At 33.9% G+C, this 14328-nt stretch overlaps 2 protein-coding genes and 1 long non-coding RNA gene across 5 annotated transcripts; 2 read left to right on the forward strand and 1 right to left on the reverse strand.

The window, feature by feature from the left end:
• The first annotated feature begins 1750 nt into the window (after positions 1–1750).
• On the forward strand, positions 1751–6046 carry LOC100267827 (peroxisomal membrane protein 11C). Of its 2 annotated transcripts, none has more exons than XM_010663265.3 (8): positions 1751–2132; positions 4121–4330; positions 4570–4644; positions 4725–4799; positions 4904–4984; positions 5109–5183; positions 5293–5466; positions 5815–6046. In XM_010663265.3, exons 2-8 carry the CDS (start codon positions 4139–4141, stop codon positions 5848–5850), a joined length of 708 nt encoding a protein of 235 aa, XP_010661567.1. In that variant the 5' UTR covers positions 1751–2132; positions 4121–4138; the 3' UTR covers positions 5851–6046. The 2 variants fall into 2 exon arrangements, with proteins under 2 accessions (XP_010661567.1, XP_002273596.1); XM_002273560.4 differs by having other exon boundaries at positions 1972–2244.
• Positions 6047–6109: 63 nt separating this feature from the next.
• LOC104881868 (probable transcriptional regulator SLK2) lies at positions 6110–13288 on the forward strand. 2 transcript variants are annotated; one of them, XM_059743127.1, is made up of 9 exons: positions 6110–6250; positions 9108–9809; positions 10355–10514; positions 10661–10872; positions 10964–11032; positions 11131–11231; positions 11532–11598; positions 11727–11796; positions 11980–13288. In XM_059743127.1, the coding sequence occupies exons 2-9, from the start codon at positions 9174–9176 to the stop codon at positions 12855–12857; spliced, it is 2193 nt and encodes a 730-aa protein (XP_059599110.1). In that variant the 5' UTR covers positions 6110–6250; positions 9108–9173; the 3' UTR covers positions 12858–13288. The 2 variants fall into 2 exon arrangements, with proteins under 2 accessions (XP_059599110.1, XP_010661569.1); XM_010663267.3 differs by having other exon boundaries at positions 11535–11598.
• LOC132255201 (uncharacterized) lies at positions 11773–13748 on the reverse strand. The gene is made up of 2 exons (XR_009467838.1): positions 13300–13748; positions 11773–13220 (listed from the first exon to the last, which is right to left on the reverse strand). It is a non-coding gene; the product is annotated as an uncharacterized LOC132255201 (long non-coding RNA).
• Positions 13749–14328: the final 580 nt, after the last annotated feature.

A 14328-nucleotide genomic window follows, 5' to 3' on the forward strand; every position in this document is an offset into this window, starting at 1 on the left:
ATTTTGTGGGTTTTTGTTTATAAAAATAAATAATAATAATAATTTCTATATAAAATATAATAACTCTCTTATACTAAGTTATGTTAAGTCTTTAAAATTTTTAAAATTTTATATCTCAATTTTTAAAACAGTTTTAGAAAATTATCATATTTTTAGAGTAAGTCTTTAAAGACTTAAAGAATTTTTGTGATTTTTTGTTTTTAAAAATAGAAAAAAAATTGTATATGATAAATTTATTTATTTTTTATCAATTTTTTATGTTACTTATTTTGCAAAATAATTTTTTTATCATAAAATTAAATTTATGGTTAAAAAAGAATAATTAAATAATATTAAAAATTTTATTTATGAATTTTAAATATTTAATCATGTTAAATTTAAGAAAAATTACATATTATTTTAATATCTAATATTAAAATGTAATATAATTTTTATTTTAAACAAATATTAGACATTGAAAAAAATGTATATTTATATTTTATATTTTATTTATTTTACAAACTAAATATAATTATAATATAACATATCCAAATTGCATATATTATTTGAGAATTTCATGTCCATTAAATATAATATTGTAATATATGCATATCATTGGTAATGTGATATGATATTTTTGGATATACATAGTATCTTAAGTCAATTCATTGTAATATTATAGTATTAAAAATACCATTGAAAAAAAAATCACATATTTGACAAAATTTAGAAGACACCTTTAGGTCTATTTAAGATGAATTTTAGAAGCATAAAACCCTTTTTAAAACTTAATAACAACTTTCATGTTAGTTTGATTAATTTTGTTTAAATAACTTATGACTTAATATGAAATCTTAGAAAATGTTGCGTTGTGTTGGGAATTTATTTTGACTTATATAATAAGTTTTTTTATATTTAATAAAAAATTTATAAAAAAATATTGTTTTTTAAAAATGGCGACTTAGATTGAAAAATTAGTTAGTTATAATGCGTTTGAACATGTTTTTACTTGAAGTGTTTTTAATAAAAGTGTTTTTAAGAAAATCATCTATTAAGAGCTCGTTAGGATAGTGATTTTTGAAAACACTACACTTGAAATTTTTCATCATTTAAGTATTAAAAATATTTTTTATAATTACTTTCAAACATATTTTAAGAGTCCGTCCGTTTGATAATGATTCTTAGAAGTATTTTTAATATTTCTAATATGTGAAATTTTTTATTTTTCAAACATGAAAAATGTTAAAAAGATAAGAAAACATTAAAAGTGATTTTTTAGATTTTTAAAAGTTTCCAAACATTTAATACTTTTTCAAAAACAAAAATTGGAGATATGCAAATACTAAGAAAATGCCTTCAAACAATAAAATTTTTGCATGAAAAGTTAGATTTTTGTTGTCTTGTATTTAACACTAAGAATTATTATATGGGTTATTTGATTTAAAGGGGTTATTGAAAAACTAATTTTAAAACAAAAAATAATAAAAAAAATGGAGAAAAAAAGTTGAAAAAAAAATTTATTATATATTGTTTTAAACTTATTTTATTATTTTTTAAATTTTTATATAAAATCTAAATAATTAAAAAATCATAATTTTTTAATTATTTAGATTTTATATATATATATATATTTCCGTAATAAAATCAAATATAATATTAATTGTGGTTGCATCCAATGGGCCAGGGCACGTGTAAGCGTAACTGATTTGGCTCGAACTTCCAAACAAGAGGTAAACTACTTATTATAAAAAAATACACCATAAAGTATTCTAGCATTCTCTTCTGACCGTCGGATTGAATTAGATGGTGGTAATAATAAGAAGTGCAGGCCCGCAGGATGAGACTAGGCTGACGTGTGATGTTTATCCATATGCGATATGATCTGGACTCAATAGTCATGGTGGTGACCTGAGTACTCTCGCAACCAACCAGACCCCAAAGGAAATTAAAGTATATATAAATTTTTTCCTTAAAATGAATTATGGAATTTGTGTTTGTTTTGTATCGGGAAAAAAGAGAGGACCAAACACGCCCTTATCAGGGTCTATCAAAGAAAGGAGGAAGAGTCTGCTAAGAGACAGAGAAGTGCTTAGCTGAGACCTGAGGCTCTCTCTGGTTGTGGCTTTCGAGGCATCATCTAGGCACTCTTTTCGGTACTCCTCCCTCTCTCTCTCTCTCTTAAATCCCTTTCTCTACGATTCTTTCTCTATTTCTCTTTTTCTGCGTTTTGGGAATTCTTTCGAACCCTAATTTTTTTATCATCAGGTGTGCATGAAAAGCGATCTTTTTGCCATCGTTGTCTGTTTTTGAATCTGTCGTGAATAGGATTTGATGTTGTTCATTTTTATTTTGGGGTAATCCTTGTGTGAAAGATTTGATTATTTGATTGGTTTTCTTCATTTCAGGTGGAATTGGCTGATTAAGTTTTGCATAAATTGATGCATTCGTTAATTTTACTGTTATATTTTTAGCGGCTGTTTGCTGCTGGGAAAATGGAAGAGATGAAATTGAAATTAAATTTTGGGGTCTTGTGTTTTATTTTGTGTTGGTTTTGAGAAAAAAAAAGGTTAATCATCTAAGCCCAACTGTTGTATTAGCGGTTGAGAAGGGTTGAATGATGAAATAGCTGAGAGTTAAAATTTAAATTCCTTCACTTACGATGAAACAGAGTGGTGGCGGCTTGAGACAGGGTTTTTGTTGAAAATTTTCTTCTTCTTCTTCTTTCTTTTATTTTTATTTTTATTTTTTATTTTTTTATTTAATATTTGTGTTTTCTCCTATGTTGCTGTTTCAATTTGTCTTTGAACAAAGTGACGGTGTCTGGGTTCCTCCTTTTTATTATTATTATTTTTTAAAATTCTAAGATTCTGAATTGAACTGAGATGAGTAATATGTTTTCCTTGCGAATTAGCATGACACCTAGAAAGAATGAGGGTTGTTGAGATGATGTTTGCTAATTGAACATGTTTGAGTGGTAATACTAGAAAAGGTGGAATAAGAAACAATCGGATTCTGAAGGAGTTAAGAGGTGGGATCAATTCAAGGTAATGATGCAGGAAAGTATCTAACATGATGTGGTCATTTGCATTGGAGACCGTCTGATGCACCAATAAAAAAAAGTGGTTTGATTTAGATTGAAGGAGGGATGAGAGTAGAGGAAGCCCAAGAACAGCATAAGTTAACATGGGGAGAAAACACATGATTTCATTTGATTTAACGGAGTATGCCTTTAGCAGAGCCAAATGGCAATGGGGGATTTGTGTATCCAAGCTGAAATAGTTGGGATTTAAGGATTTTCTGAGTTGGGTAATAGTCAATTTCATTGATTTGTTGTCAATCTTTGGGGGCACTGTTGGAGAGAGTAAAATTGCAGATAGCTTGAACATCGTGCTCATGTATGATGGTATATTTGTACTTTGGCAAACTTCTATTTACTTCAAGTTTTCATGAATAGCTGAGTTTGATCTAGAAAATGGATCAATGTGGTGTGTGTTGCACCAGTACACTGAAATGTGGCATGATGGAGTAGGTTCATTTAGAGTATTTATTTAGAATACAATAAACAATCTCAAATAAAAGATCAGTTTGCTTTTTCCATTAGTAAAAAGTGGATTAATAAAACATTTTATTTAAAATGCAACTGTCTGTTCTATTATATTTCAATTTGTTACTTTTGATATATTTTACTTCTCAAAATGATTGTGAAGGAGAGTGATTCTTTTGATTGTTAGTTATGTTGTGGGAATGGGAGTAAACCATGATTTGGAATATGTTATTTGGACCATAAATAACTAGGCTATTAGCATTTTTTCTGTACCCTGCTTTGTCTAATGCTGCAGTTTGAATTGCATGGAACTATTGCTTACTCTTATTAAGAGTAGCTTTGATTGTATATCTGATTTTGGCAACAAGTTGACTTCGTGCTAGCTTCATTTGATTTGGACAATAAATATCATTTTATTTATTGGCGAGAAAGCATGATTTTTCATTTGGTTCTTATTTTAATTTTTTACTGTTGTTGCTTTGGTCAATGTAATTTTTTCTACATGTGTATTTTGTTTGTTTAATGTGACATTATAACCTCATTATGTTATTTTTTTGCTTTTCTCTTGAAATGAAGGCTGATGTTTTGACTTAGCAGGTGAATTTAGGTTAAAAGATGAGTACTCTGGATGCAACTCGAGCAGAACTCGGTCTTGTAATTTTGTATTTGAACAAAGCTGAAGCTAGGGACAAGATATGCAGGGCAATACAATATGGTTCGAAATTTTTGAGTGATGGACAGCCTGGTACTGCCCAAAATGTTGACAAATCAACCAGCTTGGCACGGAAAGTTTTCCGTCTTTTTAAGGTTGGGTGATACCGTACATTGTGGTGTAAAACTTTGATCTATATACATGCGTGTGTGTATACATACATACATATATATATATATATATATATTACCCTTGTCTCCTGTTTCTGTTGGCTTCTCCATTGTATACATGAGCATAGGGGGCACCCTTAGTGCATTAAAAAAAAAATCTGATGTTGAACTTGCATTAAATCATTATTATTCTAACGTTTTATGTTTCATCCTTCTGATTGCAGTTTGTCAATGACCTACATGCTCTTATTAGTCCAGCTCCTCAAGGGACTCCTCTTCCACTTGTTTTGTTGGGAAAGGTAAATTTTTGCTGATTAAATGTTTCTTTAACAATCTTCTGATTCTTTTTGTGTCTTTCTAAACATTGTGTTTGTTGCAGTCCAAAAATGCGTTATTATCCACTTTCTTGTTTCTTGATCAAATCGTGTGGCTTGGTAGGTCAGGCATCTATAAGGTTCGTTTTGCACCTCGCTTAGCTAATTTCATACATTCTTTAAATTGGTTTCTGTGAGAAATATTCTCCAGAAGAGACTTGAAGCATTTGTTGATTGTAACTAGAACAAAGAACGAGCTGAGCAAATTGGCAGGATATCTCTTTTCTGTTGGATGGGTTCATCAATTTGCGCAACCTTGGTTGAGGTTTGTTGTTTTCAAACTTTTCTCAACAATTAAACTTGTGTATGCTAATTTTTCTCCCTGATTTCTTTTCCTAGTTTTTGATATTTTATTTTGATGTGTTCCCCCTCCCCCCTCTTTATTTCAGCTTGGGGAACTTGGAAGGCTTTCTGCATCAATGAAGAAGTTAGAGAAGGAGCTTAAGGGTAGTGATAAATATCAAGTATGTTTACTGTATGCTCTTATGGTTGGTAGACTAGAAAAGTTTTTCCTTCCTTCCTTTCACTTCTATTGTGCATTGATCATCTATGGTCTTGGTATTATGACACCAGAATGAGCAGTACCGCAGTAAACTCAAAAAATCAAATGCTCGGTCACTGGCCTTAGTTAAAGCAGTTATGGATACAGTGGTTGCTGTTGGGCTGCTTCAATTGGCACCAAAGAAAGTTACTCCTCGTGTGACAGGGGGCTTTGGATTTGTTAGCTCCCTCATCTCTTGCTATCAGGTGCTTGCCAGTCCTATGCCACTAATCTTTATATAATACCCCCTTTACTTTCATTCTGATTAGGTATTGCATAGTCAGTGTATTAAATATGATATCAGTAGACAAAAAAAATGCATAAAGCTCAATTAAAAAAATAAAATCTCAAAATGAAAAAGATGGATTCAACAGTGTATTTTAAGTGGGGAAAAGGCAAGGCACGATAACCTTTTCACTCATCCTACTTTTCCTAGAAAATGGATGGGGCTGTGGGGTAGCATTAGGCTTTTAATTTTCATTGCAAATCATGGGTGAGAATGAAAATTTTTGGGGCTTTTTGCTAATAAGACTACTTGTGTTTCTGTTATGCAGCTGCTTCCCTCACCACCAAAATCCAAGACATCCTGAAGGATTAAAGCCAAATCTGCAGGAAGCAGGCTTCATTGTCATTAAATAATCAGTGCTTTGGTAGGTGTCAATTTCCGAATTAGTTGGGACACATTGGAATTTATCCTAAATGTAGCACCTCTGTTATCACAGTTGATTATTCTGCTTCCCCTCTCCAGTAGTAATAATATACAAGCAAAAACTCCTTTTGTTATCATATTTCACTATTAGCAGGTGTTGTTACCCAGCCCATTGTTTTTCTCTCATGCAATAATTCCAATGGATTTCACTTGTTACTGGGTTTTTACATTCCAGGAGAATGGAGACTGTTACTGGGTTTTCTGCTTCGATCAGTGAATAAATGAATTGTTTCTGGAATTCAATGTGAGCGCACAGAGAATGATTTGATTGGTAGTTTCAGGTTGGCATATACTCATCTATTTCTTTTAGAATATACAGTCTCCTTTGCAAATGTAGGCGAATTAATTAATTGGGCTAAAATAATGTAAACTAAATAAAAAATAACAAAGGAGCTATTTTGTGAGGAAGGTATGCATGATCCAGATAAAAGGAAGTTAAGCAAATATTTTGCAAGGGAAGAAGAGGCCGAATCTGATCTGTTTCCAGGAAACCAAACTAGTATGTTACATGACTGTCGGGGTTGTGACTTGTGAGAAGCTTGGGGATGGAGAGGAACCTAGAGTGGGCTCCTTTGGACACTAGGGGGATAACGGGAGGAATCTTGTTCATGTGGGACTCCAAGGTTTTGGAGCAGTTGAGCATGGAAGCGGGTTCCTTCTCCATTTCTCTTCCTTGGCCTCAATTACAGAGAGAAGGGAGATGTGGGAGGAGCTCGTCTCAGTTAGAGCCCTGGTGCTTAGGAGGTGACTTCAATGTGGTATGCTTTTTAGTTGAAAAATGGAATTATAGTTGGATGTCTTCAACGATGTAGTTTTTGGGTTTCATAGATGAGTTTGACTTGGTGGATAACGGTTAGATTGTTTTGTATTCTCTGTTGATTGGGGGACCATTTTTTAGGTGTAGCTCCACAATTGTTGCCAAGGCCAGTTTCCGACCATCATCCTATTTCCCTAGTGTGTGGGGGAGAAAGAAAAGGTAAAATCTGAAAATATATGGTTAAAGGTGGAAGGATTTGAGGATTTGATTAAGAATCGGTAACAAAAGTATGAATTTAGGGTTAGTATAATATAACATTTTTTTTTTTTTTACTTAATTCTAAATGGAATTTAAAACGAAATGCAAATAAAATAGCGTTTAATAGTATTAAGTATTCTTTTGTTTATTTTTTTAATAATTTATTTTTATTAAGTATTAAAAAGTAAAAAGAAAAAGTTAATAAATTAATTTTACTATGATAATAAAGTTAAAATATTTTATTTTTGCTATTCGATACAAAATTTAAAAAATAAATAATAAATGAATAAAAAGTTAAAAATAAATAACTTAAAATTGAAAAGTAAATTATTTTAAGTAAAAAGTTAAAAAATCATATTGAGATTGTTTTTAAATTTTTTATAAATTTAAAATACATTCAAATTTAAATGCAATCCGAGTCTACTAGCTTGTCCCTGTAGACCAGCTTATCCAAATTTCCATACGATTTCTATACTGTCTCTCACCTGTCAGACCCGGCAACTCTCCTCCTGGCCAACTTCATTCTTCCAAAATTTTAATACACAAAGTATTTTAATCTTTATAGATAAAGTAGTCTTTGCTACCCATAAATGATCGGCTTTTGGAGGATGTTGACATCCTTAGTCATTCCTGCAGACGGCGCTAACAGTTTTCTTATCTAAATTTTCTTCCATTTTTCTTTCCGTTCGTTTGTTTGATGAGAAAATTTGCAATAATGAAAATTAAATAATTTTATATTTTATTCCGCTTTTGTTCCAAATGATTAAAACCTTGCCAAACAAGTCAAATAATTTAGGTCTGCGTTTTCTATCTCGATTTTGTTCTTGGATTGATATGGATATTGATTTAGTGTTTTGTTAAGTTAAATTGATTATAATTTAAATAACTAATCATTTTTTCCTTTTTTTTTAATTTCTGATTTATGATTTTAGTGATTTTTAGTTATATTAATACTACGAAGTTAAGTTTATGTTATATAAGTATTAAAATGAATGTTAGAGAATTTGATAAATTTAAAATATTACTTCATTTTTTTTCTTCCTTCTTTTCTCGACATCCAAACAAAAGAAAATATGGTGTGGTTTTTTTTTTCTTTTTAGTCAAGTGATGTTATTAAGCAATTTTTAAGTCAAAAATTAAATTAAGAGTAAAATTATTCTTCCCGTTGAACCGTCATTTAAATAATTCATCATAATTAAAAATAAAATCATTTTAATATTTTTTTTAAAATAATTTAAAAAATTCATAATCAGTCTTTTACATCATGACGTGGCATATTATATAATTTTTTTATATTAAAAAAAGGCAAATAAAATTAAAAATATGAAAGAGTTTTTATGAATTGGAAGTCTAAATGCTTATAAATTACAACAACTACATTAGAATGGATTCAAAATCAACTTATTATTCCACTAAAACAAATAATCACATCAAAAATTAAATCCAATAAGGGCCTAACATGTGTCCCTACACCAAGTTTCTATTTGGTCTTCTACCCGCCACATTTAGTAATTCCCCTTCCCTAAACTTACACTTATATAAGAGTTTCGTTCTTCCAAAATTTTAGTAACCAAGTCTTATATCTTTAGAGGTTAGTTTCTCTTAAGTCTTATCTAAATTTTGTTTTATTTTCCTTCCCGTTTGTTTGTTTGATGAGAAAATTTGAAAAAGTGAGAAAAATAAATTCAAATTTCATGCTTTATACTTTTTTTGTTGGTTACAAATAGTGTTAAACCAAGTCTTATATCTTTAGAGGTTAGTTTCTCTTTAAGTCTTATCTAAATTTTGTTTTATTTTCCTTTCCGTTTGTTTGTTTGATGAGAAAATTTGAAATAGTGAGAAAAATAAATTCAAATTTCATGCTTTATACTTTTTTTTTTTGGTTCCAAATAGTGTTAATCTTGCCGAACAAATCGAATAATTTAGGTTTGAGTTCTCTACTTTTTCTTCTTCGTCGATCAAAGTAGATTTTTTTTTTTTTTTTTTTTTGAGTTTTTCAACCTTGTAATCGTTTTTTTTAGTTGTTTTTACGTGATTTTGATTTGAAATGAATAGTGATTTTTTAAAAATAATAATAATAATAATTTTTTTGCATTCCTTGTCAATCTGATCTATGAAATCAGTTTTTCGGGTGACGATGCTTCTGCAACGAGCTTGAAAGTTTCAGTCTTTTACTCTTCTTCCTCGATATGGAGACGAAACCTCACCGCTTCCAACAGAACCCCGACAATCCCCCACCTTCTCCGTTACCACCTCGTCCCTCCCCTGAAGCAAACAATAATGTAGCCCCGACGCAGCCGGCACAGCAGCAGAACCTGAAAAGACCCTCAGAATCAAACCGGGTTTCCGTCACTACTGGCATTCCGCCCTTACCCAACTCCTCCAATAATTCAGGAAGAAAGCGAAGAACCAAGAAATCTAAATCCACGCAACAAGATATTTTACTCCAGCCGCAATACGCGCCGCAAATTCCGCAAAATCGGTTGCTGCTGCAGCAGCAGCAGGATCAGTTGCGACAGATGCAGCAAAATCAGTTGCTGCTGCAGCAGCAGGAACAGTTGCGACAAATGCAGCAAAATCAGTTGCTGTTACAGCGGCAGGAACAGTTGCGACAGATGCAGCAAAATCAGTTGCTGCTGCAGCAGCGGCGGTTGTCGCCACAGCCCATGCAGCAAAGGCAGTGGCCCCAGCCACAGCCCCAACAGCAACGCAGCCCACAGATGATGCAGCAGTATATGAGGCAAAGTAACATGCAACGAAATCAGGGACATTCGTACTCAGATTTTCTGATGGAGGTCATGCACTATCAATGGGCAAAGCCACAGGTGAGTTTATATATGGTTTATTTCTACACAATTTTGCTTTGGATTATATTCAATCTTTACCTAATACAGAATCCATTATTCGTCTTATGTTTCTTGATATAATATAAGTTTTAATTATTTTTTGTTGTTGAATAGTAATTTTTTATATTTATCGAAAAAACATCATTAATCAAGTGATGAGGTGTGATGTCCCGAATAATAAAAAAGAAAATTTCTAGTGCTAAATATATGTAGATGATGGGTTTTAAAACTATGAGACCCCTTGGACCTAGAGTAGATAATATCTATACGATTAGGCATAGGTTTTTATGTCTCATCTCATTGTATTTTGATTCATTTATTATTCGTCACCTGTGAAATTAGCGGGAAAGATAATAAATTTAAAAAAAAATGAAAAAGAAAAACTATTAACGATCATTTTCCCCTTGCAAAACAATATTTTTGTTTCCTAAAGAAAAAGGAGAAAAGGGGTGAACTCTAGGAAATTCACCAACTCATCCTTCACATAATATGTATCTAACATGGTTGCTGTTGTGTGTTTATAGAACAATAGCACTGGATTTTGGAGGCAATATGTAGCCAAATACTATGACTCGAAAGCTAAGGAGAGGTTGTGCCTATCAAAGTGCAACGATAATGGAATATGTTTCTGGGATGATACAAAGCGGTGTAGTCTTTGTGGTTGGAAACCAGAAAGAGTCTTTGGTAAGCATTTGTTAATTTCTTCTGTAAATTGTAACCAATTTGTGTAGTTAGAATTTTAAACCATGTATATATATATGTTGACTGGAATTGGTTTAGTTTGATGTCACTTCAAGTATATGATTTGTTTCTCGTCTTTCCACTAATAGAGGTGAGTTTTGAAGAGCTCCCGGAGAGACTTAGAGTCAAATTTGAGATAATGGAGGGTGAACGACTGGATATGGGCGTGGCAGAGGAACATAAAACAGTGCCTGGTTTAACAATTTTGCTGTGTCCAAAAGCAACTCAACGAAGCATATATGGACGAGAAAGTGTTGTTCATGAGGGACTACTTCGAATTGGAATTACTGATCAATGGAAGGTATAGTGTCATATTTTACAAGGGTATGTTGTATGTGTGATTGGTATGTAATTGTGAGTTCTAATACCTTGACTTCATATTGTTGTTGTAGATATTGTCTTGGGAGTTTTGTGTCAGCCAAAGAGAAGCGTTTGTGTCATTCCCACCACTCTCCTTTCGGGTACCAACTGTACTTTGCTTTCTTTTAAAAATGTTACAAACACTTGGCAGCTAGCACTTGGGAACTTGAACTCATAGAAGGCATGCTTTCTTCTACAGGGGAACAACTGGCTTGGGATAGGAGAAATGCTTCGGAGGCCTGAAGCTAAAAATGTACCAGCTGAGAGCCCAGAAGAAGGTTTACAAAGACACAACCACATGTTGGTCAGCCTATCCATAACTGCGCTTGCTTTCCTTTTTCTGCTGGCAAACTTTATTTCATTAGATGAGGCTGTATCACATTGAAGATTGCTGATATTTTTTCATGCATGTGAAATTAGTAGAATGCATTCCACAGTCAATAATGCATTAGATAACCTTAATGGGGATGGAGTGTGGAGGATTCAAACTTAATATAAACCAATAATATGCCTCCATGGTCACCTGCCTGGTCAATCATGCTTTGAAGAGTCTGTTATCTTTGAGGCATATTTACTGTTCTTGTGGTGTTTGATTTATAGCAGGGTACAGGACACGTTCCAAACGGGTAATAACTTGGACTTTTCGGAAAATTGCCCATGCCCCAAGGTAAAATCTGGTCATGTTTGTTTGTTTGCTTGGCCCTTTTTATTTTTTGAACCTAAGTGTTACTCTATATAACAATATTTTGTGTTGCATTGTCCTCGTGTTTATGTGATTTCTAAAATTGTTAACAGGTAGAGAAGGCTTGTGATAGCGTGGAAGGCTTTATGGATTTCAGCATGCAGAGAAAACTCGATCCAATTGGTATGATGCCACTACTTTTAATGTTTGAATATTCTTGTGTAACTCAGTTTGAGCACAAGATGTTTTTGTAATTTGCTTCAAGGAATGATGTTGGTTAATATAAGGTTTGCCCCTTCCTTGAGCTTTCCACTCGTTCTTTTTGAGCCTTCAAGTAGCAGAATTCATTCTTTCATTGTACTGCAGGCTTGCAGGATTCCAGTCGACCATGCCCTGGAGCTGGACTTCAGAGGCAAGAGATGCTGATGGCAAAGCACCAAGCTAATGCTCAAGGGCAGCAGATCAACCATATCACCATGAATAGTACGAAGGCAATACATCCCAGTCCAAGCAGCTATGGTAGTAGTAACTACTACAGGGTCATTGGTGGGCAGAATGCAAATCGGATTCCGGGGAAAGCTGTCTCCATTGATGTTGACAACATTCAAACTGCAGCCTTGCCACTTGATTCTAGGGAAACACGTCTGATAAGGAATCCTGCAGCCAACCTCCGGACACCTCGCCCTGAAGAACAGCTGATCAGCCACAGTACCATGAATAACCCGCAGGCAACAAATATCGGTCAAAGCAGCCACATGATCACCGGTGGACAGAATGCAAATGGGATTCCAGGGAATGGGGTCGCCAGTGGTATGGGTATTACTCAATCCGCAGCCGCTTTACCAGTTGAGTCTGGGGAAACAGGCCTGATTCCTAACCCTACAATGGAACTCCAGGTACAAGAGATGCCAGTAATGGAGCACCCCACTAGTGCTCAACGGCAGCTGACCGACAAGGACACCATGAATAGCCCGATGGTAATAAATGACCACATTTTCATCAATCAACAGAATGGAAATCAAATTGAAATGTTAGAGGGTTGTGTATTCGATGGTGTTGACATAACCGAAGCCACAGCCTTGGCAGATGAGGACATAGAAACATACCTGATTGACAATCCTGCAGCAGAATTCCCCACACAAGAGATGCAGGTGATGAACCACCAAGGCAGTGTGCAAGGGCAGGTTACCAACCACGACACCATGAACCATGAAACAATGTACCCTGATCAAGCAACAATATGAATAATGACTACCACATCATCATTGGTATGTGGGATGAAGATCGGACTGTAGAGAATAACACCACAGCGGAGTTACCAGAAAAATCTCGGTTGCTGGAAATAGCTAGGGTTTCAAGTCGATAAACCTACCTAGTTCCTCCAACCTACAGGCATACAAGAGTTTTTAGGTTTTCTTCTCGGGTTTTTCTAGTTTGTAAGTTTACAGTCATCGTCAAGACCTAGCAAAGCAGCCCAAACAGCTGCTATTTATAATGTTGTAGTGTTAATAATTTTTGTCAATAGCCTGGTGGCCTGATGGCATTGAGGAGCTTCCCTACTTGACCTCAAGTGCGATGTCATCCGCGGTCAAATATGTTGAGGTTCTCTGGACCAAAAACAAAAATTTAAATATTCTTTTTACATGAATATGATACAGCTATAGAGGTTCCATTCTCCAGTCTCACCTGCTGCTGTTCTATGACTGTGAACTGCAGTTTTAAAGTTCTCTCAACACATTATTATTGTGTCTCATTCTTGAAACAGCTTTACTGTGTTACTCCTCCAAATAGACTGCATATCACTTAATCTGTAATCACCCTTATATCAGAACAGTAGCATGATGGATGAGCAAGAAAAAACAGAGACATTGATAATTTGGTATTCTTGTTAAGATCTGCTTTGTGGTAAAGCAACTGAGCCGAGTTAAATCTCAGTCAGAGTTTAAGCAATCCAATCACTCTTTTGATTTTGGAAAAAATTATCTTTATCAATATACTGCTTCTTCTACACATTCATCTCCACTCCATAATGGAGAATAGCTAATAGCTAATAGTTAGGATTCATAAAAAAATCTATAATGACTCATGGGAGAAGCCATTCCCGCATCAAACACATAGATTTTTTTAACATCTAATTAGATCGGGTAATCATTCACATTAAGAACAGAAGCTCGTTGCTTTTTTTGTTTCCCTATAATTTAATTGTAGCCATTAAGGCTCTACCCATTTATTCACTCAAGCCAACTTTGAATTCATTTTGTTCTACTCTTAACAATTCAAACAAGGTTTTGTACCGATCTGGTAACAATGATATATTCTCAGAATTCTCCATTGATAATTGATACACATGCTGTTTTTTCCATTCATTCACTTTCAAGGATCAAAGGCTACAACTCGCCTGCATGAAGCTAGAATTGCTAGTACTTGCCATTCAGCCATATGGCAGTGAATTTGTTCCTGGGCCTTGTACACACCGCCCGTCACACTATGGGAGCTGGCCATGCCCGAAGTCATTACCTTAACCGCAAGGAGGGGGATGCTGAAGGCAAGGCTAGTGATTGGAGTGAAGTCATAATAAGGTAGTCGTACTGGAAGGTGCGGCTAGATCACCTCTTTTTCAAGGAGAGCTAATGCTTGTTGGGTATTTTGGTTTGACATTGCTTTACACCCAAAAAGAAGTGAGCTACGTTTGAGTTAACTTGGAGATGAAGTTCT

This window comes from Vitis vinifera, chromosome 15 (assembly GCF_030704535.1).
Source record: "Vitis vinifera cultivar Pinot Noir 40024 chromosome 15, ASM3070453v1".
Classification (NCBI taxonomy): Eukaryota; Viridiplantae; Streptophyta; class Magnoliopsida; order Vitales; family Vitaceae; genus Vitis; species Vitis vinifera.

What these genes read in the sequence shown, in the direction of transcription:
- LOC100267827 (XM_010663265.3), top strand. Translation starts at nt 4,139, where the DNA reads ATGAGTACTCTGGATGCAACTCGAGCAGAACTCGGTCTTGTAATTTTG. An exon ending in GTAGGTCAGGCATCTATAAG is followed by an intron (nt 4,800 to 4,903) that starts GTTCGTTTTGCA and finishes GATTGTAACTAG; the next exon opens with AACAAAGAACGAGCTGAGCA. An exon ending in CCCTCATCTCTTGCTATCAG is followed by an intron (nt 5,467 to 5,814) that starts GTGCTTGCCAGT and finishes TCTGTTATGCAG; the next exon opens with CTGCTTCCCTCACCACCAAA.
- LOC104881868 (XM_059743127.1), top strand. Translation starts at nt 9,174, where the DNA reads ATGGAGACGAAACCTCACCGCTTCCAACAGAACCCCGACAATCCCCCA. An exon ending in TCCCACCACTCTCCTTTCGG is followed by an intron (nt 11,033 to 11,130) that starts GTACCAACTGTA and finishes TTTCTTCTACAG; the next exon opens with GGGAACAACTGGCTTGGGAT. An exon ending in GAGAAAACTCGATCCAATTG is followed by an intron (nt 11,797 to 11,979) that starts GTATGATGCCAC and finishes ATTGTACTGCAG; the next exon opens with GCTTGCAGGATTCCAGTCGA.